Raw genomic sequence first — 27988 nt, 5'->3', positions numbered from 1 at the left:
CCCAAGCCCCTCCGAGGTAGTGCAGAAGCCAGGGCAGGGTGTCCGAGTTGTCCTCCTCCCTCTCCTGCTGCCAGCACATGGCCCATCATGGGGGTGGTGGTGGGCAGGAAATTTCAGGCTGGTAATTGTAATGAGATTTACTCAGTCCTGCTGTCTCGTTTGCCCTGTATCACAGGCACCCAGGATATACTGTATCTTGAAAACTTGCTTGACAAAGAGTGATGGCAGCTGCACTGGGGCAGGTCTCAGCAGAAGGGAGCTCCATAAATGACTTGCTGATGACCTTTGATTTGACTACCAATATGTAGCAAGCAAATATTTAAACCCGTGCCCTTAAGAAAGGAAGCACAGCTTTAGCATGGGGAGCTCAGGCAAGGTGTGCTGCTATGACAGTCCTGGGCTGTGCCCAGGAAGGGGCAAGCAGCCTTCTTACCCTCCTCTTCCCCTCCAGCAGAGCACCCTGCCCATCATGCCCTGTCCAGGGAAGGGGCAGATGCTCAGACCCCAAGTTGGGTGGCTGCTGTACCAAGGAAGGCAGGAGTTTTAAAGCTGTTTCAGGCCCAAAGACAAAATAAGTGTGGCCATTCCTCTTGCCCACATTGCCTGTGACCCCATACAAGCAGAGGCTGTGTGAGGGGGAGGTCACCTCTGGATCTGGCTGCCTGCTGTGAACTAGAGCCCCAGGGGGCTGGACCCAATGCTGGTCTTCTGCCGTGGCTGGCACCCACATACTGACGAGTCTTCAAGAAATCCACTGGTGTTGGTCAGGTGGAGCAACAGACCAAGAGGGTATTTATCCCTCAGAGTGGTGCTGAATTAGCTCTTTTGGTCAGTTTATAATTAGGTACTTGCACTTAACAGTATTCTTTCTGTTGGATGTTTATAGTTTTGTCTTTTCTTTTTTAAACATGAAAATAATCGGTCTTAAAATAAAATAATTTTTAAAAAATACCCTGGGAAGTGATCTATAAAAGGAGAAAATCCTTGCCAAGGGCATGCCACAGCAGCGAGCCCAAGCCACAGAAAGCCCGGTTGAAGGCTTCGCTTTGCCGCAGCTTCTCAGAGGTTAACCAGGGTCTGTAAGCAAACAGCTTAAAGAAGGAGCCCGGCTTAGTGCCTGGGTCTTGGGCTGTCCCAGAGACTACCAGCCTAATGCCCTTCCAGCAGCCCCTCCCTCCCAAAGGCGATGCTGGGCAAACAGAGCCAGCCCTCGCCCTCTCCTCACGCAGCAAGGAGCGGGGACGGCCCGGACCCGCACTGGGGCTCAGGGGCATCGCAGGAGAGGGTGTTTCACTTCAGACGGGCGCAGAGCCATAACAGGCATTTGTGTATATAAAGCCCGGAGCAGCAGCCCGGGAGGATTGTTTAGCACAGCCACACCTCGGCTCACTCGGCAGCACGGCGAGGCGCTGCCGGAGTGCCGGCAGGCGAACCCCGAAGTACGCGAGAGTGGGAGCGATCTGCACATGGGCCCCCGCCTGCTGCTCACACTGATGCTGCTTCAGGCAGGTGAGTACCACCCCTCGCTCCCTCTGCCCTGCCATGCCTCCCCCTGTGCAGGGACAGCCTCTCCCCTTGCCATCGGCTTTGCGTGATTCACGGCAGGACCTCCGTGTGATTTGGCCAAGTGAGGAAAAAAAGTGTCACTAGACAATCCTCAACCTTACAGTGAGGGACTGCCTAAGTGAGCTGCCTGCTTGCCTCACTTCCCAGCCCCAGCTATGGCTTGCATAAACTGTATAAACACAGGTCTTTTTATTTTTTAATAGTTTTCTGCTACGGAGTTGTTAGTGTCTGTTTTCATAGAAATACCTTCTTTTTATACCAGTGGCCATGGAGTGAGCAGTTTCCAACTCATCTGAATTTAAAATAATTTTTAAAAATTCTGTTTATAAAAGCCATAAATGATGGCTAACATAAAGCCCCTACACACAGAGGCAGCAAAACACTAAACTGGCATATCTGAGGTTATACCTGCAGTAGACTTTTGAAAGAAAAAACAACCTCCTGCCTTCATCTACAGCAAAGGCTGCCAGTTTAAGCAGGAAGTAGTGCTAAGTTGTCAGATTCGCCTCTGCTCACCTCTCTGCAGGTATGTTCTTCTCTAAGGTGCTCCATTAGTAGTTTAACTAATGATTGGACGTGCTGCTAACGGGATATTTGGCTAGAAGCAGGCTGCTGTGGAGACTCAGACTTTTTCAAGGCTTTCCGGCTGTGTTGGCTTGGCTGCCTAGTGTAGAGAAAGCAATTTCAGTTTTTGGTCAAGTTATTAGCTGTGCACCTGAATATTAAAATGTACTTGCTGGGGCTGACCTCTCAGCTGCAGCAATGTGCTGCTGGCTCAAAACCCAGACAGCTTTCAAAGAACAGGAACATCAGAGGCTGCCTGGATGCCTCTTGCAGAACACGCAGCCCTAAGCCCACTAATTGAGTCTTTTGGACTCCATTTCCTTTGGGGCTTTCTCCCACTCACTTTCATGAGCAGTTCTGCACTGTAATTACAGTTCCCTGATCCTCAGAGATATCCCCAAAAGAAGAATGGCCTTTCTTCTTCTGGGTGAGGTACAGTTACCTTATACCAGCCTTAGCCATTTTCAGCCCATGGCCAACAGACCAAGCCCAGCAGTCCTGGCTTAAGAGGCCAGCAAAAGACAGCTGAAAAAAAAAAATCAAGCTGCTTGTCAGAAGGCCGGAATGCCTACAAAGAAGTTTTTGTCTCCATTGGAACATTTTCAGGGTCTGCAAACTGCAACAGGTTGAAAAAGCATGATTTATACCACCAAATCCAAAGCAGCTCACTACTTGTGATTTCCCCTGAGAGCTGAGCCCCCTTCTAACTCTGGAGCCTTGCTGTTTAGACAAGGAAAATAAGTGGTCTCTTTAGTTCTCAATAAAACCCATCTAATGTGTTTTTAGCATGAAAGCTGAACACTTAAGTAGTGTTCAGGTGAGAAGCCGCTTGCTTTTTCAGGAATGTGCATTGAATCCCCGAGGAATGCCCCAGGAAACAGACAGAGGCTGTGTTGGAACAGCCTGAGGTGTCAGTCCCTGGGGTGAAAATGGTGGCACCCGTTCCTGCTGGGGGGTCAGGCTGGGAGAGGGAGCAAAGCCCTGCCTTGTCCTTCATGGGGAGAGCCCCTCCTTGTCTTCACTGGCACTTGGATTGGGCTCGGAGGGCGAGCTAGCCCAGGAGATGCGGAAAGAGGCCCAAGCAAGGGGATTAGAGGCTAGGTTTTAAAAGGAAAGCAACTGTTTTAATAATAGTATTGAGTCCTTGGGTGGTTTAGGGGATTAATTAGCCCGTGTTTGCACAACACTTTGAAGAGGTCAAGCATGCTGCAATAGCCAGGGGCAGGTGGCAAAGCGACCTCAATGGCGCGTTCCCAGCTCCCAGGCATCACCTCCCTCTCCATCCAAGCATGCCCGAAGGTCCCCCTGTGTGTTTTTGGAGTGGCTGTGCATGGGTGGGATGAGCAGATGGGTTAGGCTGTCAGGTTGAGGATTTTCATCCTACCAATAGAGCAGTGCAAAGTGCATTTGGTCCTTCACAGTAAATCCAGGCATGAAATGCTCCTACTTGTCACTATAGCATGATAAGCAGCAACGTTTGCAACTGAGCATCACAGTGGGTTGAGTATTAGGGACAGGCTACTCTTGGTGTTCGTAACACTGCAGGACTGAGTCTGTGGTTTCTAAAAAAGTTGCAAATTAACATGCACAATCATGAGACTGTTTGAAAGACTTGTAATTCACAAATCTCCAGAGTGGCTTGGGTGGCCATCCATACTCTCCAGCTGACACAGAGCTCCTTTCTTCTTTTTTCTTTAAATTAATGCAGCCCACCTGTTATGACTTAGGTGGAACATAATAACGGAAACAGATGCAAGTGTTGCCAGCACTTCCAGAGTCTCAAGAGAAAGAGGATACATCCATCTTGGCTGAGGGAGGCACTTTGTCCTTGACAAAGTATGTACTCTTCACGCTCAGGGACTCATAGCTGTCTCTCTGTGCAGATTAAGTGCACTGTCAGTACTTTCTGCCACCTGGACAATGATTAAAGGATCCTGAATAGTGGGGGAAACTTTGATAACGAAAGAAATCTTGAGCAACATAGAAACCTCACTTCTTTCCACAGAGCCCAGGTTAGGTCTGGTTGCCTGGTTGTAGTCTGCTGCTTCATGTCCCAGTTGGGACCATAGCATAGCTGGAAAACTTTCCCAGGTTTGGGAGCTCTGGGGTGCAGGGAAGCCCAGCTGGCCCTGCATGGTGCTGGCACAGACCTTGCAGAGCTTTACAGCTTGGGCTCTGTGATGTGCAGGACCAGGCACACTGCTCCTGGGTGCAATACAGCTGCAATCACACACCAGTGCACCAGAACTAGTAAGTTCTGCTTGAATTGAGCTCCCATGGAAGAAAGAGCCTGCTCGGGTATTTTTGCATCCACCTTTTGATTATCCCAGGCCTCAGACAAAGCTCCCTGCGGAGTACCCTTTGCCAGCTGAATGTCACGACTAGTTAGATTGTCAGGGCTGCACCCAACCAACCAGTCAAAATCAAAACCATCTCCCTTTAAGGACTGTAGGAAAATCAGCAGCAGGCATGTTTAATCCTTGTGTGTAACCGTGTTCTGTCTTTGCAGTTTGGAATGGTGCTCTGGGAAAATCCCATTCACTGCACACTCGAGGAATCGTGGAACTGGCTGGAGCTATATCGTGTGGCACAGGACGCTCTCCCTTGGCATATATTGGCTATGGGTGCTACTGTGGACTGGGAGGACGAGGTTGGCCTAAAGATAAAACAGATTGGTAAGAAAAATCTCAAGTACGTGTCCAGAAGCAGCGCGAATCTCCCTACGCTTCTTTGTTTGTGCTACTGTGAGTCCACTGACTCATTTGCTGCCTTGTGGACAGGGAACTTAGTACATATGAACATACTGGGGATTTGTGAGTGATGACCCATGCATCTCTTGGGATGTGAATGAGGGCTTAACCTCCTTCTGGATGACACCAAAGCTCTTAGGACCTTGTACTATGTGGGGTAGAGGGCAAAGGAGAAACCAGGATGTAATTTCTTGAAATAACTGAATGTTTTTTTCATAGAGATCAAACCCTGCCTGACAAAAGGAGAGTAATCCAAGGTATTTGGAGGGTTATTTCACCCAGGTCCTTAAAATGGAAGTGATGGGAATATCACTGTTTATTTTCTTGAAGAAATCCATATTGATGCAAGGAGTAATCAAACCTGTTGCCTTAACTGCCTGTTAGTTCACATTGAATCAAGGTAGAGTAAGAGAGGAGAACATGTTATTTCCCCTTTTCTTAGTTAGTGGGGCAGATGTTGAGCTTGTTATTCCCAAGGAGTGTTGGAGGTGTTGCAATGAAAGGCTTCTTTCCTGTACTGTGCAATGAGCATCCGAGTAAAGCTGAGCATGGTGAACTCTTGTCTGCTCTGAGCCTGTTATTTGCAATCTCACCAGGTTTGGAATATCAGAGTCAGAGCACACAAGTCTATCTTTACCTACAGTCAACAGGCCAGGTGCTACTAGTAAGCAAGCCCTGCTTTTAGGAGGGGTGAAGGCAGTCTGCAGCTCACTGGGAAGGAAACTGAGCTTTCCAGAATACCTTGCTGCTGGAGACAGTGCACATTGCTACAAAACCAAATTTTGCTGAGTTTGCATGACAGCAAAAGCAGGGGAAAAGGAAGAAGAGGCATCAAGGTTAAAGGCCTCTGTGGGCATGAGAGAGAAGTTGTCCCTTAAAACTAATGGAGCTGTCTTCATTAATGCAGTGAGATGTTTCGCTACCAAAGCCCTCTCATCATGTCCCTTTATTTGTCTGTGAAACATTTCATCTATGAAACAGTCAATATGGGGCTCACAAATGATGAGTAACTGCAGTAATACCTCTTGACCTGCTTATCACAGCAGTGTGTGTGAGGTGTTTAATTATTTTTTAACAATTTAAACAATTTAACAAATCTCATAACAAAGCCTTTAAAGTAAAACACAACTTCACTAATTTGGAGTATGGCTTTTATTGAAGGGCCAGCAGAGTGAACTAAAAGCTGTTTTCCATAGAGGCTGAGTGATGTCCAAATGTAGGTGACCCTGGGAGATGCAAGTAGTCAGCACTCCTGAAAAAGAGAGAGTAAAATATGGCCAGGTGTTCATTAGGCAGTGTTTCTGCTGTTGTTTAAATTCCCTGGAGTATGGATTTTATCCTAAAGGAAGAAAATGAGATTTTTCAAGTGGAAATGCCTCAAAATATCAGGTAGTTTGTAAAAGGGAGGCTTGATCCTCTAAGTACGTTCATTATTATTCCTTACCTGCAATGTTTGGCTGCTGTAGAAAAACTTGAAAGATTTATTTAGGTTCTTAACTAGGAAGAATCAGCAATGCCACACTAGATTTGGCACTAAAAATTTCCATTTTCTGTTTGCTAGAGAAATTGGTATCTAAGAACTACTGCAATGAGTAGTGTAGTTGAGTACCCCACACCTGTCAAAGTGACCACATTATTTTCCATATTTGCCATTCTAAAAAAGAAATAGAGTGGCAAAACTACTGGCTGTGAGTGACAAACACTGTTTGAAATTAGTCACCCCCTTGTCACTTCTGGGTTTGTTACCGAGACCCTTACAAAAGGAGTAATTTTCTTGTGTGTAATTCAGTCAATCTGTCTAGACAGGGCTAGAGTGCTTCTAAGCACCTCTCTTTTATGTGCAAAAGGAAAAAATGCCATTGAGTGGGTAAGCCTTTTATAAGGTTTATTCCACATACTGACTTTGATGTGGTGTTGTCAGTAATTACCTTTTCCCTTTTGTTCCACTCTCACAGTTCCATCACTTCAAGACATCATGGCATTTCTTCCACATAGAGGCAATAGATTTGTTCCTCCTTCTCCTTTTTGTTCCCCTGGATTGCTGCAGCACCTGTGTTGTAAAGTAGGACCTGAGGGTGCTCAGCATTTCCCTGAAAACACCATGAAAGGCAGGGATGCATATATGACTCATCTAAGTCATGGAATCATTAAGGTTGGAAAAGATCTCTAAGATCATTGCGTCCAACTGTTAAATCCCGGCAAACTCATCGGGAAGAGTAAGATTTCCCCTCTGTCGCAAAGTTAAAGCAAAAGGAAAATATGCACAGCAATGAGGGTGCTGTTGATGTGACACACACAACGTGACAAATTCTTACCTTAGTGGCATTTGCTCAACAGCAGGGGTCTGGCCAGCTGATCCCTGCGGACCAGCCGGAGCTGTCTGTAGCCATTAGGGCTGTCTCGAGCAGGTTGTTTACTAGCCAGGTGACACAGTCGTGTTTGTTTGCCATAGCTGATGGCCAGTGCTCTGCCATGGTGTTGGTTGACTCTGTTTGTGTTGGTGTAACCAAGTGTTAGCGGGTTATTAAAAGCTTAGCACCACTCTGAGCCAGGTGCAGCAAAGGGCATTTCCAGACAGGAGGAGACCATCTGAAGGTGGCAAAGGACAACAATAGGATTCCTTAGTCTTTGTTCCTTGGCGGTTCTTTCAGATGTTTGTAAAATAGGAGCCAAAAGTCTTCTCAGTTTGTGCTGCTGTAAGCTATCTGTCACCTTGCTGCAGCTGTGGGTATCATCAGGAGGAACTGCTGTAAGGGGAGCAGAATTGTGCCCCAAATCCTGTGGTCCTACAGAGTTTATGTTGTGTCACTCTATGTTAGATCTCTGCAGCATGAAAATGTGAACTATGGTGCAGATGTGCATAGAGGGAAGATAGGTGAATGCCTTAGATGTAGATATTTTTAAGGTTCATAAGTTAACTGATACAAATTTCGCCATTGAGATGAATTAATTTGTAGCCAGCCCTCAGAACCTGGATGGGCCAAGGAGCATGTGGCCGGTCCAGGTGAACTGAAGAGATGAAGCTTCTTGATGATACTGAGGAAGGCAAGAAACATCCCAGTTCCAAATTTTGGGATGAGTCTAAGCCTAAGCCAGTGAGCCACAAAAGCACAACTTACAGGAACACTTCAGCTCCCTTTCAGCCAGATCACCGTGTCTTGACCACACATGCTTTCATGAGGGCAAAAGCTCAGAGGAAGAGGTACAGTGGTCATGGGAGAAAATATGACATTAACGAGCTCCTGAGACACGTGAGCCTTCCCAAAGATGCCAGGATACTTGGTTCATCAACAGATGATTTACTGACAGGCTGGGGTGAACTCTGCTGTCATGAGCTCTGTGTGAGCAAAGCAGCCCTGGAGTCTGTGCCAACAGTGGAATGCAGGAAGACACCCAAACTCTATCCTTTCATGTCTCCCAGGTGCTGCCACAGGCACGACTGCTGCTACGACACGGCAGAGAAGGAGGGCTGCAACCCCAAGGTGCAGCGCTACCAGTGGGCATGCGAGCACAACACCGTGCGGTGCGGTAAGTAAACGCTGTCTCCTGTCGGGGGGGGGGGTGGTTTCCCTGCCTCCTCTGCTGGCACCAGGCTGACCAAAGAACTCTGGGGCCCCCAGAGGCAGGTCTGTGTTTGTCAAGCTGGTTTCAAAGCTGCTTTAGGCAATGTCCGTTCTCTTCCAAGCTCTCTGCCCATTCCTTGCCAGGAGTCCCCAGCTGGAGCTGGGAGGAAAGCTGGAGCCCCAGCACAACCCATTCCAGATAACCTGAGATCTCCCCAGGCTGAAGAGTGGGAGTGGAGGCCATGGAGCCCACAAGCCATCTAAGTTTGGCAGGGATGCAGATGCGTCCCTGGAGACTTTCTGCTTGCTGGCGTTAAGCATGCCTGCTCCTCGCTGGCCTCTTCCCACAGCTGCAGGTCTTCAAGGGTGCTCTTCCCATTGCAATTCTGGCCCTACCTCCAGCAGGACTGTCCACTTTTTTACTATCCTTAAGCACTGCTAGAAAAGAGGCAGCCTACTTAGCATGGCTGCAAGACAGGTTAAATAGGATGCCAGCCTGCACCTCTGCCCCATGTGGGGCTCCAGCCTGAAGTCCTGGGGTTCCAGCAGGGATTTTGAACAGTGCAGAATCAAATGCTCTCGAGTGCTACAGGCAGACAGCGAGTGTGGGCTGTGCTCAGCTCTACAGCTGGTACCCAGTCAAGAAGGTTTGAATTGCAGTCACAGCCCGTCAGTGTCTCGCAGAGTTTGTTTTGACATACACCAGATGACTTGAGTTTTAGAACTTGTCACTTGTATTTACAAGTCTCCAAAAAGCTCCTGGTGGTAAAATCCATTGTAAAACAAAGTTTGAAAAGAAATTGTGAGAGTAAAACGTATCCCCATAATCCCCAAAGCTACTTGCTCGAACATTAGAAGACTATTTCTGCCTTATCAGAAGACCATATTCTACTGGTGCAATCCTCAGCATCGCCAGCAGCTGAAGATCTGCCAGCAGATAGGGGATGGGACACAGCACATCTGCAGCTGGTCTTTTCCAAGTTCCAGAACAACCTATTAAATACAAAGTGCTGGCAAAGGAATGTGTCACTTTAATGTACAACTGCCCTCCCTCCTGCCTACCCGTATTTCCATAGCTGACTGATATTTTTGCTAGTCATTTTATGGGAAAAAGCCCAGTTTCTCTTTGCTGTGAAGGAACAATCCAAGCTGCAGATATGTGATGTACCACTGAGTCCATGGCGTGTGTGCCATAGGAGTGCAGGGGGCTGCAGTTGCTCTGACTTGGCCAACAAGCATGAGTTAAATGAATTCCATTAATTCCTTAACTGATGTCCAGGCAAGACCTGATGCATCCATCAACTGTTCTGCACAAGCCCTTGTCAGGCTTCACTTCCCCCGACATCCCCGGTGAGGAGGAACAATAGAAATGTGCTCTGAAGGCAAATCTCCAACCCCAGGCTACAGCACAGCAGGTCTTACTGGGATGTGAAGGTATAATGTCTGATCCCATTCAAACAAAAGGGATGAAGAGTTATATTTCCAGGCATGCTTGCTGGGCCCAGAGTAATGATGTCCAGAAGTGTTAGAAGCAGAGCTGTTTGCGCTGTCATTTCAGTGCAACAGGAATTAGATGCCTGCTGCCTGACACTGTATCATAAATGCAGGCATTTTCAAGTACAAGAAATAGAAACTCATTTTACGTGGGATTTCTTCTCTCTTTGCTACCATTAGGTAGTTTTGTTTGTGGAATGAAATAACTGGCAGAGACATATTCTTCAGTCCAGATATGCGACTGCCTGTAGGCAAATTTCATTCAATAGATATCTGGAATATAGAAAAGGCTGTAAGTTGTGGGGTCTGGTCAAAAAAATCACTCTGCTCTAACAGAAATGTTGCAAAGCCAGACTTTTGCACTCACATTAGATGAACAGTGGCTGGCACAGCATGGGAAGAGCTCAAGGAACAGAGGGGCAAGGAGAATATCAGGCAAGACTGGTAGCTAAGAAAAAAGTGGCCTTAGGTCCTCATTGATGGGACCCTTGAAACACTTTTACCAGTAAATATGTGATTATTCAGACCAGCTTAGCAAACATGGGCTTTTCTTATTTTTCAGATACAGGGTTTATCCATCAGAGTCCAGTGAAATCGGAAAAAGTTCCTATACTTGTTGCAGTTGGTTTTGGAGTAAAGCCCATGTGCACTGGCTCATCAAGTTATACATTAAACTGCCTAGTGCAGGGTTTTGGGGCTGTTAGATAACCCATGGCAGCAGCCTCAAATAAACAAGGCACTGTGCTTTTAAATAATACTAACCCAACAGCTGCATTTAAGCCACCTATAGGTGGGATGAGAGGTTCACTAACCCAAACTCAGTCATTTGCAATGTGGCCTTCTAAGCTAGTGGCTTTGATGTTCTTTATGGTCATGGAGTCATACAGTTGCATTCTATATAGTTCCATGTACGACTTTGATCACTTTGTTAGCTGCTGGCTCATAAAAATCAGGTACCTGGCCCTGCTGCAGAGCTTCTTGGCTCCTCTGCTGTGATCAGAGACACGTAACAGCAACTGATCCAGCAAGAGTGAAGGACGCCTGGTGGGCACCCTGATGCCCTCAGGTTTCTGAATATCCCTCTGGGAGGCTCCTCCTTTCAAAGCTGGTTTTTTTTTTTTTGCCTTTTGAAATCAGTCTGTTTTGCAGAGGGAAGAGTTAGAAAGGAAATTCACTGACTGAGGAACGGTGGAATATCTTTACCTCAGGCTAAGATAAAATAATTTTCCTTTTTTAGCTTTGGCTGCTGAATTAAACCCTCATAGTTCACACAGTTCTAGAAGGGAGTGCTCCATGCTGGGCAGATTTTTATAAGCATTGCCAATTTACATTTAGCTGCTACTTTCTGATGCTCTTGGTCACAATTAAGGTCAGATCTGTTGAGAGAAAGAGGGCAGGGGAGGGTCAGATCCACTCACAGCACAACATGTTGGTCCTGCTGCCACAGCCTCTGATCCCTAAGAGTTGCTTTTTTAGGGAATTATGCCTTCTAAAACTGTTTCTTGCCTTTGATACAGAATCTCTCATCCTTGGCTCACATTTTCTTTTGCAGATAACCTGACAGACCGGTGTGAAAAAATGGTGTGCCTGTGTGATCAAGAAGCAGCCAAGTGCTGGGGAGCAGCCCCGTACAATCCACACTTCATCCTCTGGCCAGACTTTTTATGTGGACAGACTCATCCCACCTGCCATGTCAGATATGGGGGGCCAGAATAATATTTTTAGGACCTTTCTTCTAACAATTTGAACCTGAAGGTGCTGGAATAAAATTTTCCCTCGTTTTCCAGCTCTAGCAATGGTGTGAGAGAATTTCTGTTAGGCCAGGGTTTATGGGAAGGAGAGACAGACCAGGAAGGCACAGTGGTCTGGGAGGGAGGGATTTACCCTCTGTGTGAGACAGCATTTGGAATGTACCGAGCTCTGTCTTTGGGTGGACAACAAGCAAGTCAAGAGCTTATGGGTTAGGATTAAAGGGCAGACTAGTAAGGGTGACACTGATGTGGGTGTCTGCTACAGGCCACCCAAGCAGGAGAAAGTGGACAAGGCCTTCTACAGGCAGCTTGAAGCAGCCTCACAGTCACAGGCCCTGGGTCTGGCGGGGGACTTTAACTACCCTGACACCCGCTGGAGAAGCAAGGTGACAAAAGTGATATGGGGACTGGAGTATCTCTCTTATGAGGAAAGACTGAGGGAGCTGGGCCTGTTCAGTCTGGAGAAGAGATGGCTGAGAGGGAACCTCATCAGTGTCTACGAATAACTGAAGGGAGGGTGTCAGGAGGATGGATCCAGGCTCTGCTCAGTGGTACCAAGCAATGGAACAAGAGGCAATGGGGCACAAACTGATGCACAGGAAGTTCCACCTGAACATAAGGAAGAACTTCTTTACTGTGCAGGTGACCATGCACTGGAACAGGTTGCCCAGAGAGGCTATGGTGTTTCCCTCACTGGAGATATTCCAGACCCACCTGGACCCAGTCCTGTGGCATGTGCTCTGGAAAGACCCTGCTTGGTCAGGGAGATTGGACCAGATGACCTATTGTGGCCCCTTCCAACCTTACCCAGCCTGTGATTCTGTGACAGGGTAACAAATATGCTGAAGCAAGGGCAAGATCCTGCTCTGATCATGGCCTTTGCAGAGGGTTTGTTCTGTGGTGCAGTGGGAACACATTTCCTGTCACCAAATGGCGCCTTTTTTTTTTTGGGCAGGGGTCATAGAATCATAGGGTAGTTTGGGTTGGAAGGAGCCTTTGAAGATCACTTAGCTCCAATCCCCGTGCAATGAGCAGGGACACCTTTAACCAGACCAGGTTGCTCAGAGCCCAGTTGTCTTATCCCTCATGCTCCTGCCTCACAGCACTGGGGACACTTCTGAGCTGTGTTCAAGGGTAAGCAGAGTTACACTGAGCTATTGCAGTTGCAAGGTCAGCAAGGGTTTCTCACTTCTGCTTACCAGCAGGCACACCCACACTTTGCAAAAGAATATACACTCCTCACTGCTGCACAGGAGCTGATACGCTGCTCTCTGATACATATGGAAGATGATCTCCTATATAGGCATGGTCACTGACTGCCTGGGAATCAAATATTGTCATGTAAGGAAACGGTGGCTGTGGAGAACATCAGTCATGTCAAGCAAATCTTTCATCTCTGCTTTTTTTTAGAGGGTATTTAGAGGCTTATATTCAAACAACACATTTCCTTCTGGCAAGAGAAACCAAAATCCCATTCTTTTAGCCAGGAGTAGCTATGTACAAGTGGGCCCTCTTTGCCTCTTTGTTACAAGTGTTTAGGCTGGAGCAAGCCAAAAGGACAAGAGCTGCTTTCAGAACCAATGTTTTTGATTTCCTCAGGTAGGTGCTAGCACTACATGGGCACTGGGAGCACCTGGGTAGGCTGGGCTCCTTCTGTCTCTGCTGAAGCTCAGCTTACAAACTTCGAACCGCACCTTTAAATAAGAACTAATGGCATGGAAAGACCCAGGGTACCTCATCAGAGTCTAAATTCGGAGATATGTGGCCAGACTAAGTGGAGTTTTGGCAGGTGATAATACAAATTTCTTCACAAAAGGCTGCTTTGCTCCTTGCTGCAGGAGGATGGTGAATATGCCACTGTGGCTGTTAAAGCTGCAGGAAAAAGAAGCTTGCTAACAAAAATTAAAAAGCCGAGTCAACATGTAGAGGCAAAGGCTTTTATTCCATCTAGAACTCCACTTATGGGGCATCAAAAGTTGTTCCACCTGCAGGCTTCGCATATCCCAGCAACTCCTCTAATGCTGCACCTCAAGCTATGCTGAGCAAGAAGGAAAGGAGAGAGAATGAGTGAGCAACACAGAGTCAGGACAACACAATAAACTCCTCCTAGGCTTTCTGGCAAAAAACGAAGTTGTAAACTCTTAATGTAGACTGTTTGCAGAGGGATGATGCTCTGTGGGCAGCATCAGCCTATAGAAGGGAGTACGCTTCCCAGCAAAGGCTGGAAGATCCTCCCCGGTGAGAGAGGCAGAGATCCCGGCGTGTCCCGGTCCCCCGCCACGCTGTCCATCAGGTGGCGGCAGCGCTCCAGTGAATGGCAAGAGCAGCTCTTCCTTCAGCCCTTCAGGGAGGGGATTTTTTTCATCACGCCGAGCAAGATATTTGGGCGCCAGGAGAAGAGGTGCAAATCACAACTCTCCTCACTGAACGCAAAAAGTCAGCTGAGCTTGGTTTGAAACGCATACCACATCTTGGATTGCTCAAAATGGGAACTAAACTTGTTTCAAAATGCAGTGTCAGTCTCCTCAAATTAGACCAGTTGACAGAACAGGAAAAAAAGCAGGCAAGCTTTTGGGTACATCAGCCTCTTATTGAGGCATTTCTTTGGCTCATGCGTGGTGAAAATATCTGGTTTTCCCAACGTTATCAGCTGCTCTAATAGAAGAGAGATCTTTAAATACAGCTTTAAAAACCACACCTCACACACCTAAGCCATTAATAGGCTTTTTGTACACAAGCATTGCAAGAATACAGATGTAAGCATGAAGCTGGCAGGAGGAAGAACCATCCTTCAGCATAAATGTTAAAGAACTGAATCAGTCCTTGGTCTTTGTTAAAAGAAGCTGCAACATCTCACTGAAAAACTCTTGGCTGAAAAGTGGCAATTGAAGAAGATCCTATTATTTTCTTTATAGGTAACTCATTAGGCCCATTGGTGAAGCTCTACCCAATATAAACAAAAAACTATTTGAAAAAGTGATGGAACATAGAGCCAGCTCTGTTAGAGTTTCATTCACACTGCTTATCTCCTGAACCAGATCCCATGTCTGACCAGAGGTAAGTAAATGTCTAACTCCTCTTTCAGTTAGAACACTGGTACCTTTGGCAAGACTCTTGTCCCATGCAGAGGATGCACTTCCTCAGCTGCGGGGTTAAAACAATGATCAGAACCGCTATGCCTCCAATACCAGCTGCCACAACCCCAATGATTGTTCCAATGGATTCTTCTATTCCAAACAAGCCTGGGGGAGAAAGGAAGGTAGAGAGAGTAACATAAGATATTTTCCAGACAAGTGCATGCAATGCAGCCAGCATGTTTTCTGCAGTGGCTGCAGGGGAACCTGCTTACTGTGATTATGCTGATGTCTTGTCTGACATGAAATCCCTACTAGAGTGTCTTGCACTACAGAGCTACTGATTTTTTTCATTCCTATGTAGGAATTCCTAAGCAGCATTCCTAGGCTGCTATGCTCTCTGGGGCTTTAGAGACAGGACAGCCTCATCACCCCAGCAATCTCCCTCATCAGCTAGGCACTATGGGATGGCAAAAGAAGCTGCTGCTTGAATTAATGGGACTCAGGCCTGTATGCTTTATTTTTGAAAAGAAAAAAATTACTCTGACAACTTTGAGAAAGCCATCGGTCTCCCTGTCTGCTTCCAAAGGAGACAGCACCAGAGAGCAGACAGAGCTCTGCTGAAGTCCTTTCCTTGACTGGCTGCTCTTGGGACTGTTGCATGGCAGAGATGGCATAGTGCTGAAATTATACATTTCATCATCTCAGGAACACAGAAAGGCAATTATGCTAGCCAGAGTGCAGACATTTCAAGAGTAACCTGTGCTACTGAGACTATGAGATCAAGCCAACAGGAGACCTTATTAGACACACAACCAAGCCCTTGCAGAGGGGCACAGTTTTCTTGCCTTAGTGTTATAGTTTAAACTGAGTAGTTTTATAAAAATTAGTAACTCAGGCTCAAAAGGCCAAAGGTTTAGTGAACCTTGGTGAGATAGAAGATTTGGTAATGAATAAGAGGGAAATGGCACTTGTGCAATTTACTCTTGACACAGAAGGAGGTATTTTTTCTTAATTAGATAATAAGAAAATAACCCTTCTGATGTGCTGACTTTTTGGGACTGGAATCTGTTGAGCCTACAAAAAGGGAAGGTTTGACATTTCCAGCTGATACAGGCATAGCAAGTTACTACTTTACTTAACACGGCTAGTGTGTATCTGTGGGGCTAAGAAAACATAGCATGGCCCTTTTAATGCTACTTTCATTTTGATGTGAATGAAGTTCATCAGAAATTATATAACGATGATATTATATATGATCCTCATGATTATTGTGGGATTACTTACGTCATTCGGAGTTAAGGAATGACTATGCAAGCTAGTGGGTTGGAGAGAAATAACATCAAAAAAAAGAGGTCTAGAGCTATTCCTTGAGATGGTACCTTGTCACCTGTCACAGGGCTTCTGCCAGAGCTGTGAGTACAAGGGGAACTTGTTTGATTGTTTCATTCTTTACAATGAGTTTATTTTTATGGATAATGTTATTCCTTCTTTTTTTGTTGTTGTAAATGCTCCTTCTTATAATAATACCTGTGATTGTTTATAGAGACAAGCTAATGAATTTTAGCTGGCCTTACAAAAATAATGAGAAGTGCTATAGAGCAATTACACTGCATGACACCAGGCCCTTAATGCCAGAGGCTAAACAGGCCAACTTCCCTGTTTCTGCAAATGTGCAGACCAGCTTTGGAGGAAAAACAAGGAGGAAAAAAGTAAATAATTCCAAGTATTACCCAGAGCCCTCCTGATCCTGAGCTTTGTGCCGTCTCCTGTCACCACTTTCCCATCCGGAAGTGTAACCTCACAGAAATAAATACCATGGTCACTGGTTGTCACATTGAGGATAATCAAGGAAACATCCCCTTCGGACAAGTCTCCACTCATGAAGACCCTGGAGTTATTTGGCAACATGGTCACATTCTTTTCTAGCAGGTCCATCTGGCCCTTTTCATCTTCTTTGTACCACTTCACCATCAGGTCGGTCAGGGAGGGACGCTGCGGACTGTTAAGATGACAGTTCAAGACCACAGTTTCACCCTCTTTGGCTTTCTCCTTGGCTGGCGTTTGAGTCACCAAAAGGTTCCATGGCTCAGGTGTCAACAACAAAGGCTGTGCTGTTACATGAGTTACAGCTGCTGCGTTCTCCCTGTTTGCACCTCTGCCAGTAACTCCTACATCTGTACCAGGGAAGAGAGAGAAGAGGACGGCTGAGGGTGACAGCATGATAAATATGATAAATGTCCCTGCTGCTCCTGACCTCTAACTGGCACAAGGAATGGGTCCTGGAATTAGGACTTGAGGGCAGTCACTGTTATGATGATAGGGATTTTCTTCCTAGGTCCTGCTTAGATTATGTTCTTAGGTCTTTTCCTGAATATCAGCTCCTTTCTACTGCCATCCTAGAGGACAAACAATGCCACTGTCTAATGGCTTTGGGTGAAATTTTGAATCCAGTCAGCCACATTTCCACCTGCAACACTAATCTCTTTCTTCCCACCCCAAAAAGTCTCAGGGCCTGATGTCCCTGCTTCAACTGCTTCTGAGGCAAAGCTAAAAATGCACGTACAGTTATACACCAGCAGTTCTATTCTGGCAAGCGCACTGAATAAGTGCGTAGCTGATGCAACTGCCTGCATCCCAAAACATAATGTGATTCTTAGAATTTCTGACATGCACTTTCATTATAAGACAGGAAATCCTGAAATTATGGGAAGAATCTCCAATACCAGAGACCGAATCCCCAGCAGATCCTATCAGCAGTCTGGGGGACTGAACATCAGCCTTGTGCCCGTACTGAGGCTGAGGGTGACAGCTATGCTCTGTGAAGGGACCATTTCCTGCTAACTTTTGTTAGAAAAACATGAACATGTCTTGTATTAGATATTTCAACCTGCCTTCTCATACTCAGGTGCTAATCACAGTATCATACGCTTGAGCTAAGAGTAGCGGGAGTGGATCTCATTTCTGGAAACAAGCCTGGGCACAGAAAATGAGAGGAATAGTTGCTGTCTCAAAAAGAGGGAAAAACAAACCTAAAAATAAGCTTTTGCCAAGAAGGAGTTCAGACCAATTTTTGGAAAAGCTTCTTCTGTTGTTTTATTTTCTTCAAGTGAAACAGTCTCCCTTGGAGTTAGTTCGTGTCCTGTCAAGGACTGCAGACCACTCCAGAGTGAAGGTCGTGATTTCCCATTGTCTTGAGTCTTTCATTGCCGTGCACAGAGAGTGAAACGCTATTGTGTGGGTCTGGTAAAGCATCACAATGACAATAGATGCTCTCTGCTCAGGGACAAATGTCTCGAGGCAATGGAAAACCAACCCTCTTTATGATCAGTTTGAGACTTACTTGAATGGCTCCTCCAGGCATGCTTGTACACAAAATTCACAGTTGTATTCATAGTTATTATTATTTATGCCTCTTATGGGAGTAGAGGATTTTTGTCAGACAGCAGGGCCCTGTTGTTCTGGGCACCTCAAAAAGGCTGGGGTATAGAGCTTACAGTTTAAATATGAGGCAAGAGATAACTCTCAGATGCAAAAATACAGGAACTGTAAACTGGCCACGAAACTAGGCAACAACAGAGCATGTGAAAAAACTTATGAGCTGTTTGGTACTCTGTGCTTTTACCTCCAAGTAAAAATTTTGGCCTTAGAACTGAAACACCAATCCATGGGAATTGGATGACTGAGAATTAGGTACCCAAATACAGTTTTGAATCCAGTTCCCTAAAATTAGTAGTTCGTATTAAAGGCACCAGATGAGATAATATCCTTCCATTCATATGTAATCTTACCAATGAGCCCACTGGAGTTACCTGGGGAAATCTGAGGTCCAGATCTTCCCTGTCCAGTTAGATCCATGTATCGAGGCAGCAGTCATAAAAGTTGAAGTATCTTGACAAGATACTTCGACAAAATACAAAGTATAATCGAAATAACAGACAAAGCTTGACATATTACAGTTTTTGTGCATCAAATATTCTGAAGTGATATATTTAGTTTTTTATTACAGTGAATTTGAGCAGTTTTATAATAATGCTCTTTTAAAATCTCAGTTTATCAACCATTTTCTCCACGAGATAACTGCTGCTTTAGTTAGCGTGTGCTACTGATACCTTGTTTTCAAGGAATGGCCACAAAATTTCTTCTCTTCTGCAAGTATTCCAGCCTTGACATATGCACCCCTGTGACACAACTGTAATTTTTATTTCTTTTAGTGATGCAAAAGGTATAATTTTTGCACAGACACTTAATGACATAGAGAATGTAACTGAGTAGAAACAATGTGCTTTGACGCCGCTTTTGTTCATCATGAGTTTTATACACTTCTCCTATCATGAAATAACTGGCCTTGTCATCTGTTTTATTCCACATCTTTGGTTCAATACAAATCATGTAATTTAATTAGGAAAATCAAAACAGGAGAGGAGTAAGCTGTCTTGTTTCACCCCAGCTTTCTTTGAGGGTTTCACTGAGAAGGTCACAGCACTACCTCTATTTTTCTCCCTTTGTTTTCTTTCTTTTTCTTTTTTAAGGCTGCAAAACTGGAACATATTAGTTCACTGGTATTCAATTACACAATGCCCTTATCGTTTTGGCATCTGGGAGCATACCATGCCAAATGCTTTGCTGACTCTGCTTCAAAGCTCTTTTTAAGTCAATTGCTTCATTAGCAGAGTGATGTGTAGGTCCCTTGTTATGCGGGTTGTGGGGCTCAAGCCTCATGGAGAGGAATGCAAGGCTTTGTGGTGAAAGCACTTGAGCTAGACAAGGGTACAGAGAAATACAGCATGGATGATCCTGTCTAGACCTGGAAAAACGATTAGATGATCTAATAGGTCATTGTCATATGAAGTCGTTAGTTCACGTCCAATTTTCAGCCACGGGGGAGAAAGCTCTCTGGGACTCCCTGTAATGCGGGAATGTGCTCCACATTTGGCAGTACTAACAGGGCACCTACGAAGCCCTCAGCTTTCCCTTTATGTAATCTGCAGGTTGATACTTTCCCATGTAAGGCCATATCAGACCCGTAAGTGAGAAATACACAAGGCAGGCTAGAGGAGGTGGGGTGACAAAAGGAAAGAATAAAGTAATAGCTGCACTCTCTTCCTGTCCTGGAGCCTCACTGAAGTCTTTGGTGCCTGGAGTAAATCCGAGCAGCCCTGCAAGCTTCTTCTGCCAGCCGCCAACAGCATGGGGGAACCAAAATGGTGTGTGGAGCTCAGTGCAGAATTCTACCTTTCCAGTTCAACCTCCTCTCCTTCATTCACACTCAGTAGCTGGAGGAGGGGTTGAGAACAAATAGGGCCCAATTTCCAAGCCACAAAAAATCCTCTCCTGCTGAAATTACTGTCTTTCAGATGGTTTTGTTGGCTTTAGAGCTCAGCTTCGCACTCATACCATGCTGGTGCCATGAGGGTGCTTTACAAGCTGTATCCAGCTCCCAGACATCTATGATTAAGTGATCAATTGCTGCACATTGCTACTCTTAATTTATATGACTTTTGCCCTGGGCTAAGGTTGGCTTCCACAAAGGGATATGAATAACTACCTTGTGACAATAACTGGTTGCTAATATATCAGAGAAATAAAATAGAAATGAAACTTCTAGCAATGATGATACACATCTGGGAAAAGGCAGGCAAATACACTCTTTCTGAACATTTATATTAGATAAACACGAACATATCTAACAAGAAAAGTATGTTTTAATGCAATGCACAACACTAAATACAATTTCCCTGCACCCTGAGGAAGCCCTCAGTGGAAAGCTACATTACAGAAAAAAAAGAAAAAAAGAAGAGAACCTCTCAAGCTAAGCTCCAAGAACAACCTACATTTCTTCTAATTAAGGAAGGTGGTTTAGTACTCACCCACCACCAAGAAGAAGATGAATGAAGACACTGCAGATCTATAGAATTTCCCAATGTGCTGGCTCATGGTTGCTGAAGTACATGGCCTCACCATCTCTCCCTTTGGTAGTACGGGTAAAAATATGTGTGTATTATAGCAACAGGACCTCACATTCTGCCCAGTGAATGTCACACTTCCTAAAGTTACCACAGCTTCGAGCTCACAGTGCTCTGCCTGCTCCCTGGATGAGAGCCACGTTTGAAGTGACAACAGTGACTTCCCCTGGGGCTGTTCTGATCTCTCTCTGAGAACATGCCAAAAATGCTCTGAGAGCAGAGGGAAGATAATACATTGTTTTTCACTTTAGGCTTGTATAAACCACAACTTTGGGCCAAGTACAGAATATCCAGATACTCCAAAGGAGACCTCTCTTCTGCTGAACCCCTCCTGAGTGATGGTGAGAAAACAAAGAGCATTGGCTTAATTTTCTGAACAGGCAGACTCTAATGTACCACAGTATCACCCTAATGCACCACAAAAGGAACTCAGTATCTTTGTGGCTATATGCACATGGTGTTTATAGATGACCTGTATTCCCCAAGGTGTTTTTTTCAGTGCAGAGCAAACCCTTTTTCATCAAAAGTCGACTACTTAAACTCTATTTATATTTAAGTACAGCTTGTCTATATGACTTGGGTGGAGGGGAAAACTGCTGGAGAGGGTGGCCTATGTGCAACACCAGCAGGTGTGCTCTGAGTTAGCCTGTGTTTATACAACGCCCACACAGAGCATGACTTTGTGAGAGGAGCTACAGCAGCTCCAAGCCCCACATGTACCACCCAGCCCTGCCAGCCGTGCTACCCCTGTACCAAGCATGGGCTACTGTCACTATTTGGCTGACACCTCTTCCCTCAACTACAGGATTAGGGATTATGGCACACTTTATCTCAGGATCTTGCATCTCTTTAAAACTCTTCAGGTAATGGAATTGTGCTTGAGTATCCAGTAAAGACTCAATTCCATACCTCTTAGAGCACAATGCAGCTGAGAGAGGCATGACTATTTCTGCTTTTCTTTGCATTTGAAAGCAAAAAGGACCCACACTTGATTTGCAAAACTTGGCTGACCAAATAATGTCAAGGTCCATTCCTGGAGTCACCAGTTGTCACTCTAGCTTTGGTGTGCTGATCCCAAAGCAGTGGAATCAGTGAAAGCAGGATAGGCTAGAGGGAGTACAGTTAAAGGAACTTGGGAGGCAAATTCTTCTCTGAAATGGCTTGGGAGAGCGGGAAGACCTGTGATTACCAGGCAGAAATCATATTAGGAAGGGAACTGGGACCAAGTGCAGAGCAACAGAGCACTTGAGAAGAAAGATGGAAGATGGTGAGGGTCTTCTGAAGGAAGTACTGCCAAAGTGTTAGTGAGCAAACCAAAATATCCATGAAAGGAAAAAATTAGGAGTCCAAAACGATGAAGAGTTTGAGGAGGAAATAACCAGTAGAGTCAAAGGCATCTGGCAGATCAAGAGGATTTGGGACCGAGTTACCAGTTTTGAGTACTGATTTTGACTGTGTGTAGAGGAGTCAGCGCGCAAAGATGGATCTGAACCAAAGGCCATCCAAACATTGCCTGATTTAAACGCAAGTACTTGGTGTGCTTCAAAAAAACCCTTCAAGTGTGTTGTGATGGACATACCACCACTGTTCCTGCAAATGCTACTTATGTTCATTTCATCCTGAACTAGCAATTCTCTTGTGAATCCTCCATTAAGTAGGTCATGCCTGAGCCAAAGTGCCAGGTCAGCCAGCTTTTAACCGAGGGAATACAAAGGGGGTTAGTGTTGTTGGCAGCCAGCAGTTGAACATGAAGCTTCTCCCACTTGGATAACCCAATATGATTCAGTTTTTGGACAAAAAGAAAAATAAACTGGTACCCTGAGTATTGTTGAAAAAAAGCCCTCAAAATTCGAGTTTCAGGTGCAAATCAAGAAAGCAAGGCAAAAAATTAAACAAAATGCACATTCTTTTTTACACTTTATTGTAAATTTTGGAGACTTGCCATTGCTTGCATTAAAGCTGTCCTGTCTGGGCCAACAGCTGGGAGGGGGTGTCACCCATGGGGACTTCAGGCACCTTTGCTATTGTAGCAGTGAGCAGGTATCACAAGGCCCTGACATGTCCCTTCAGGGAGAGCCTCCACACACTTTCTAGGGAAGAGGTAGAGAGAAAGGGGACAACAGGAGGAACCACTGTTGTCACAACAGGCTGCTCTACTCCTCCTTCCCTTGGCCATCCATCGCTTTTACCATAATCTACCAGCCTACTTCTTTGCACCTCACAGGGCTCTTCTTTTTGTGTGAGGTGACCTGAGGGCACAAATCTGCGAGCCATCATACCACTCGGCGCCGCTCACCAGCTTCAAAAACGAAACCCAGGGTTTCCTGCGATGACGCTCCCTCTCACTGACTTCCTTTATGTCACCTCATCCTCTGCTCGGCCCGCAGCCAGCTTTCCCCCTCTCCCCCTAGGAGCCCCCCCGGAGCGGCCTCTCGGCGGTGTTTTCCGCCGAATCCCACGAATCCGGGATGTGGGAGCCGTTTTGCTGCCCGGGCGCTGTTTAACCGGCTGCGCTCACGGAGGGCCGCGGGCGCGGGACTCTCCCTCGGGCAGGAGGCAGCGAACGCCGCCCCCCCCCCGCAGCCGCGAGTTTTTTCCTACTACAGCCCTCAAACTTTCCACCGGCGCGCAGGCTTCCCAGTTAACCCTTGTGGAAGGCGCAGAGGGGCTGCCGCGGCCGGACGAGGGGGGAACCGGCGGCGCCGCAGCGCTCCCCGCCCCCCATGACGGCTCCCCCTCCTCAGCAGCAGCAGCGGCGCCGCTCGCCCCTGGCAGCCTCCTCCCGCCGCGGGCCGCCGGCCCCTTTAAATGGCGGCCGCGGCCCCGCCGTGCGCCCCGCGGAGGCAGCCGGCGGGTGCCGCGCCGTCCTCGCCCCCCTCCATGGTAAGCGCCGTGCTCTGCGCTCCCCGCCCGCCCCTCCGGCGGGCTCCGTGCCCCCGGCTGCCGCCCCGCCGTCCCCCGGGCCAGCGGCGGGCCGCGCAGGTAGGTGCGGGGGCGGCAGCCCCGCTCCTTCCCCGGGGGGCCGCACGGGCGGGCCCCGGACGCGGCGGCGGCGCGGCTCCGCCGGCAGCGCTGGGAATCTCTGCCGTACCCACCCACCTCCCCGAAAGTTTGTGGGGCGAGGCAGGGCCAGAGGCAGGGTGGTCCCCGGGGCTCCCCGATGAGTGGGGGTGGCGAGCGCCCTGCGGGCTCCGTGCAGGGAGGGTCTGGGCTGCCGGGAGACCCAGCGCGGGGGCGGCTGCTGCACCCCGGCGTTATGGTGGGGCGGGAGCGGGCGAGCAGCAACTGGTGGGGATTGCAGCGAGTCCGGGTGTTCGAGTGGAAAAGCCCCCCGGGGGCAGCTCTGCTCTCGCGCCACGTAGCCTGGAGTGTCTGTGCCTTTGCCTCGCCCCGTGTCCCCTCCGCAGCGTGTCCCCAGCCCGGGCCGCAGCCCCGGGGCAGCGCTGGGCGGGGATGCGCGCCCCGGGCCGCCGGGGGTGGCCCAACACCGGCTCGGTTTGGAGTTGGAGTGGAAACGCAGCGTTGCCTCGTCCCGGCGGATGCGGTAGTACAGGCGGGGTTACTGGTTAGGGCCCTGGGCTGGGTTTGTACCGTTTGCTGGGTGGAATGGCACAAGTGACTTTCAGTGGCTCGGTTACCCTTCATAAAGTACAACTGACCTCCAAAGCGAAGAATACTGATAACAAAGGAGACTACTACAGAATTAGAAAACAGTACTGCTTATATCTTTATAGTAAGTGATGTGAGTTAAATTATTTGCCTCTGAAGTGTTCGGCGTGTATTTATATACAACTTACAGTGTAACTAGCAGTAAGTATAAGCATTTGATGTATCGATATTATAATAATATGTGTCAGTCCTCTGGTAAAAATGCTACACCTGTATGACCTTTCTCAGGTTCTGAAGGGTCTCACAGATTCCTGAGACGTGCTGCAGGCTAGGCACTGATGTCTTGTGTTGATGTTATTTCAGTTCTAAGTATCTGCAGCTTCAGTGTAGTTGGGGGCTGCAGTGGAAATAAAATACTTTAATAAAAAATGTAAAAGAAATTTAAATATAGTATAGTCTAGGGGAAAAAAAACCCTCCAGTGAGAAAGCTGTCAGTGGGAAGTGTTTCCATACCACTCACCTTGGTGAAGCTACCATGTCAGGTTTCATTTAATATGCAGCTGTTAAGTGGACTAACCATCTTATTTCACCTTTCTCCACCGTTGCTGAATTACATACCTTATTTCTTTGTTCACAGGAAGTTCATGAAGTGGATCATGGTCTTATTAACCAGCTACTTGCTAATTCAGAGGAGACTCTTAGTTCATGCACAGAGAAAATGCAGGGTCCTGCTCAGTATAGCTGGAGTGCTGACTGGAGCTTTTGGGTAATGTGTTTCATCTCTTTTCTAACTTGGTTTCAATTTGTAAATATAATACACGTCTGTTTTAATTTACATATGTGTGTATATGTACAAGCTTTATATCCACAGTTCTCAAGTTGCTTTGTGGTCATGAATTAGTAAAGTGTTCTCCACCCATGTAGTGAGGCAGGTAATTTTATCATTACCGGCTTACTAAAGTGTAAAGTGAGACTGAGAGGGGGTGAAGTTGTTTATCTGATGTCATGGATCAAGTTAGTGACAGAACTTCTGCCTTCTGTGTCCAGTCCTGTCTCCCAGTCTCTGGCATGGTTCATTGACCCACCTAGTGTCTCTTATGTCTATAGAAAGACATTTTTGGAGCTCTGATGCTTTTTAAGCATAAGGGCTGAATTTTGATTCTCATTGGTGGTTCTGAATTGGATTCCTAGTGTCTGTTTTTGTCAAGTAAACACATTTGTTTTCAACAAGAGTAGATAAACTTCCTGTGTTTTCTGTAAAAATGAGATTTGTTAATAAGAAAGGCAGAAAAGGAGGAGTTTAATTTTGTTCCTTTCCAGGAAAATGCCTGACTGAAAGCAGAGTATGTAATAATAAATGCTGATTTCAGTACTTTTCTTTTGGTAGATTTTTTTTTTTACTGCCTTGAGAGAAGGTGAATATATGTATGTGGACTTGGAATATACGTTTTGTTGCTGGTTTGGTGAATGGATTGGTGAATCCCTTTTGTTTGATAGGAAGGAGACCACGTGTGCATGGAGCCACAGGCAGGGTGACAGCTGATCTTGTGAGAGACTTCGAGTGCCAGAGCTGTGAGGAGGGGAATCTGACTCAGGTTCTGTATCAGGTGTCCTCAGTACATCTGTGTGCTTAAACTCCTAGGAACATCATCTGGACTACTGTGTCCTTCTCCTGATGAGGTTGTCAGAGTGTTCACTATGCTTAGCAGGTGAAAGATTAAGTAACTAGCAAAGGCCATAAGGAATCCGTGGCAGAGCTGTGAGCAGAAGTGGGGGTGGATCAGATTTCCCAACTCCTTATTTATAAACCTAGCTTGTATGTTTTCATCCCTCCTGTTCACAAGTAGATGTCCTAATGGTCAGGACATCTGGTTTTGCATCTCAGGCCATATGATAAACACTCTCCAAATGCATGTGTACTCTTAAACTGAGCATCAGTAGTCTGAAACTGATGGAAATGGGACAGGCCTAATAAAATCCCAGCAGGTTGTAGACTTGTGTTACTAGAGTGAGTACTTGTGGTGTTCAGTATTTCCTTCACTATCCCTACAGGGACAAGGATGGTGCAGGGCTGTCCTGCCTGTGCCCAGCTGTGTCTCTGCACTCAAGTGGATAGGAAGTTGTGCTGTGCAGACATTGTAACTGCCAGCTATGCTCTTGTGAGGTGGCAAATTAGATTGTGCAAACTAATGCTTGATGGTTTGTGTACAACCACTACTGCAGCTGGTATTTTGTGTGAGGAATAAACCTGTCAGGTCTCGGTGTCAGGTTGTTGGACCTGCAGTTAACAACTCAGTGTTTCCTTGATAGGCTTGGCAATTGAAAATAAAGTTATTAAAGTATTCTATGTGGAGAATGTAGCTGTGCTTTTCGCTTTGCACTCTCTGGTTTGAGACGTGCTGAAGGCTTGAAGTTTCTTTGAACAGAGCTTTGAGCCTGCACAGTGCAGGATATTGTGTATCGTCCCAGTGCCACTCTGCTTCCTGTAGTAATGCGTGCCTGTAACTTCATGGGAGTGGGATTCTTCAGTGCAGTGGCAGGTGCTGTGTGAGGTGTTTTCCAGTATGATTAAATTATTATCTTCTGTCTAACTTATACTTCAAGACCTTAGTATTTGTTTGATATTGGTGTTTATCTGGTTCTGCAAATATGACCTTGCAGTTAAAACAAAGTCATTGTATAATACTTCCCTCTTGTAAGATAATGCTGTGGCTTGAAATGTTGTAGCCTTACAGCCTGTCACTGATTAGTTTTAAAAACCTCTACCAGCCTGGTTATAGGAAGCCATTATTTTCTCAGCCTCAAGGCAACTGAAGTGTAAAGTAGCAGGAACCAGAAAGTCACAAATTCGAGGCAAAAATTAAGATCTTCTATTTAAAATGTTATGTCATTGGCATCTCTTCTTGACAGAAAATGTTTCAATAACTTGCATGGTTGATGATCAGCTGCTGAGTATTAAAAACAAATCATTAAAACTCCCAAAAGTCTGAGTCATAGTAAATGTGTAGGTGATAGCATGGAAGGCAGCCTGTTGCAGTGTGTGAAGCATGTGTCACTGACATTTGATGAAGATGATCTGAGTTTCCTGTGGCAGGTGGGGACTTTTATGCTCATTCCCACTCTTAAGTCAGTAGAATGGAGGGATTGCTACAACAGCAGGACTAGCCTGTGGTAGCAGCCAGGGATCAGCTTTGTTGCCTGGGTTATTTGCTTGGAGAGGCTGCATGTTTCCAACAGCTTAGGTTTGCTCCAAGGGTTCATTTCTTCTGAGGATGATGTACTCTTGTTTTGCTGATGATAGAAACCAAATGTGGATGTTGGAGCCTGACTGGTTTGACTTCAATTTTTCATGGATTGAGTGGGAGTAGGCAGTTGTGCCATGCCTCTGGAAGTCAGGCCAGGTATCATGAATGCTCAGTAGGTGCTGTGAGCACATGTAATTAGCAGCAGGCTAGGGCTGGCAGCCTCTGGGATACAATCTCTCTCCTGGCTATGGTGAGTGGGGAGAAGGAAGGGTAGCAGAGAAATATCAGGGAGGGAAGAAGAATAGCCTATCACTATCCTATGTGAAATTTTTCTTATCTCTTAAAATCCAAACCTTTGGATATCTTTATTGAAAATTTTTGAGAAATAATTAGTTTTCTCTGTTAC

At 46.3% G+C, this 27988-nt stretch overlaps 3 protein-coding genes across 7 annotated transcripts in view; 2 read left to right on the top strand and 1 right to left on the bottom strand.

The window, feature by feature from the left end:
* The first annotated feature begins 953 nt into the window (after positions 1-953).
* On the top strand, positions 954-11729 carry LOC104687070 (phospholipase A2-like). The gene is made up of 4 exons (XM_010396000.3): positions 954-1509; positions 4640-4805; positions 8302-8408; positions 11490-11729. Exons 1-4 carry the CDS (start codon positions 1467-1469, stop codon positions 11651-11653), a joined length of 480 nt encoding a protein of 159 aa, XP_010394302.1. The 5' UTR covers positions 954-1466; the 3' UTR covers positions 11654-11729.
* Positions 11730-13611: 1882 nt separating this feature from the next.
* LOC104687069 lies at positions 13612-20976 on the bottom strand. The gene is made up of 4 exons (XM_010395999.4): positions 20633-20976; positions 16496-16939; positions 14789-14930; positions 13612-13726 (listed from the first exon to the last, which is right to left on the bottom strand). Exons 1-4 carry the CDS (start codon positions 20724-20726, stop codon positions 13717-13719), a joined length of 690 nt encoding a protein of 229 aa, XP_010394301.3. The 5' UTR covers positions 20727-20976; the 3' UTR covers positions 13612-13716.
* A 2534-nt stretch (positions 20977-23510) lies between these two features.
* GRAMD1C (GRAM domain containing 1C) overlaps positions 23511-27988 on the top strand; it is a 52250-nt gene continuing 47772 nt past the window's right edge. For 2 of the 5 annotated variants that reach the window (XM_010395996.4, XM_039559072.1), the window contains exons 1-2: positions 23970-24272; positions 24975-25103. In XM_010395996.4, the coding sequence (XP_010394298.2) occupies positions 23985-24272; positions 24975-25103 (417 nt within the window). In that variant the 5' untranslated portion in view covers positions 23970-23984. Of the gene's footprint in view, positions 23612-23969; positions 24273-24328; positions 24462-24974; positions 25104-27731; positions 27833-27988 lie in introns of those variants that run through there. The other 3 variants (XM_039559089.1, XM_019283908.3, XM_019283910.3) reach the window with 3 other exon arrangements.

This window comes from Corvus cornix, chromosome 1 (genome assembly GCF_000738735.6).
Source record: "Corvus cornix cornix isolate S_Up_H32 chromosome 1, ASM73873v5, whole genome shotgun sequence".
Classification (NCBI taxonomy): Eukaryota; Metazoa; Chordata; class Aves; order Passeriformes; family Corvidae; genus Corvus; species Corvus cornix.
Note: the sequence above shows the minus strand (reverse complement) of the source record. Positions and strands in the feature narration are given on the sequence as shown.

Excerpts from the sequence above, each read along its gene's own strand:
- LOC104687070 (XM_010396000.3), top strand. The coding sequence starts at position 1,467 with ATGGGCCCCCGCCTGCTGCTCACACTGATGCTGCTTCAGGCAG. Across the intron at positions 1,510-4,639 it reads ACTGATGCTGCTTCAGGCAG|TTTGGAATGGTGCTCTGGGA; the intron begins GTGAGTACCACC and ends CTGTCTTTGCAG. Across the intron at positions 4,806-8,301 it reads CCTAAAGATAAAACAGATTG|GTGCTGCCACAGGCACGACT; the intron begins GTAAGAAAAATC and ends CATGTCTCCCAG.
- LOC104687069 (XM_010395999.4), bottom strand. The coding sequence starts at position 20,726 with ATGGTGAGGCCATGTACTTCAGCAACCATGAGCCAGCACATTGGGAAA. Across the intron at positions 16,940-20,632 it reads CATCTTCTTCTTGGTGGTGG|ATGTAGGAGTTACTGGCAGA; the intron begins GTGAGTACTAAA and ends TCCCTGGTACAG. Across the intron at positions 14,931-16,495 it reads CAGGATCAGGAGGGCTCTGG|GCTTGTTTGGAATAGAAGAA; the intron begins GTAATACTTGGA and ends TTTCTCCCCCAG.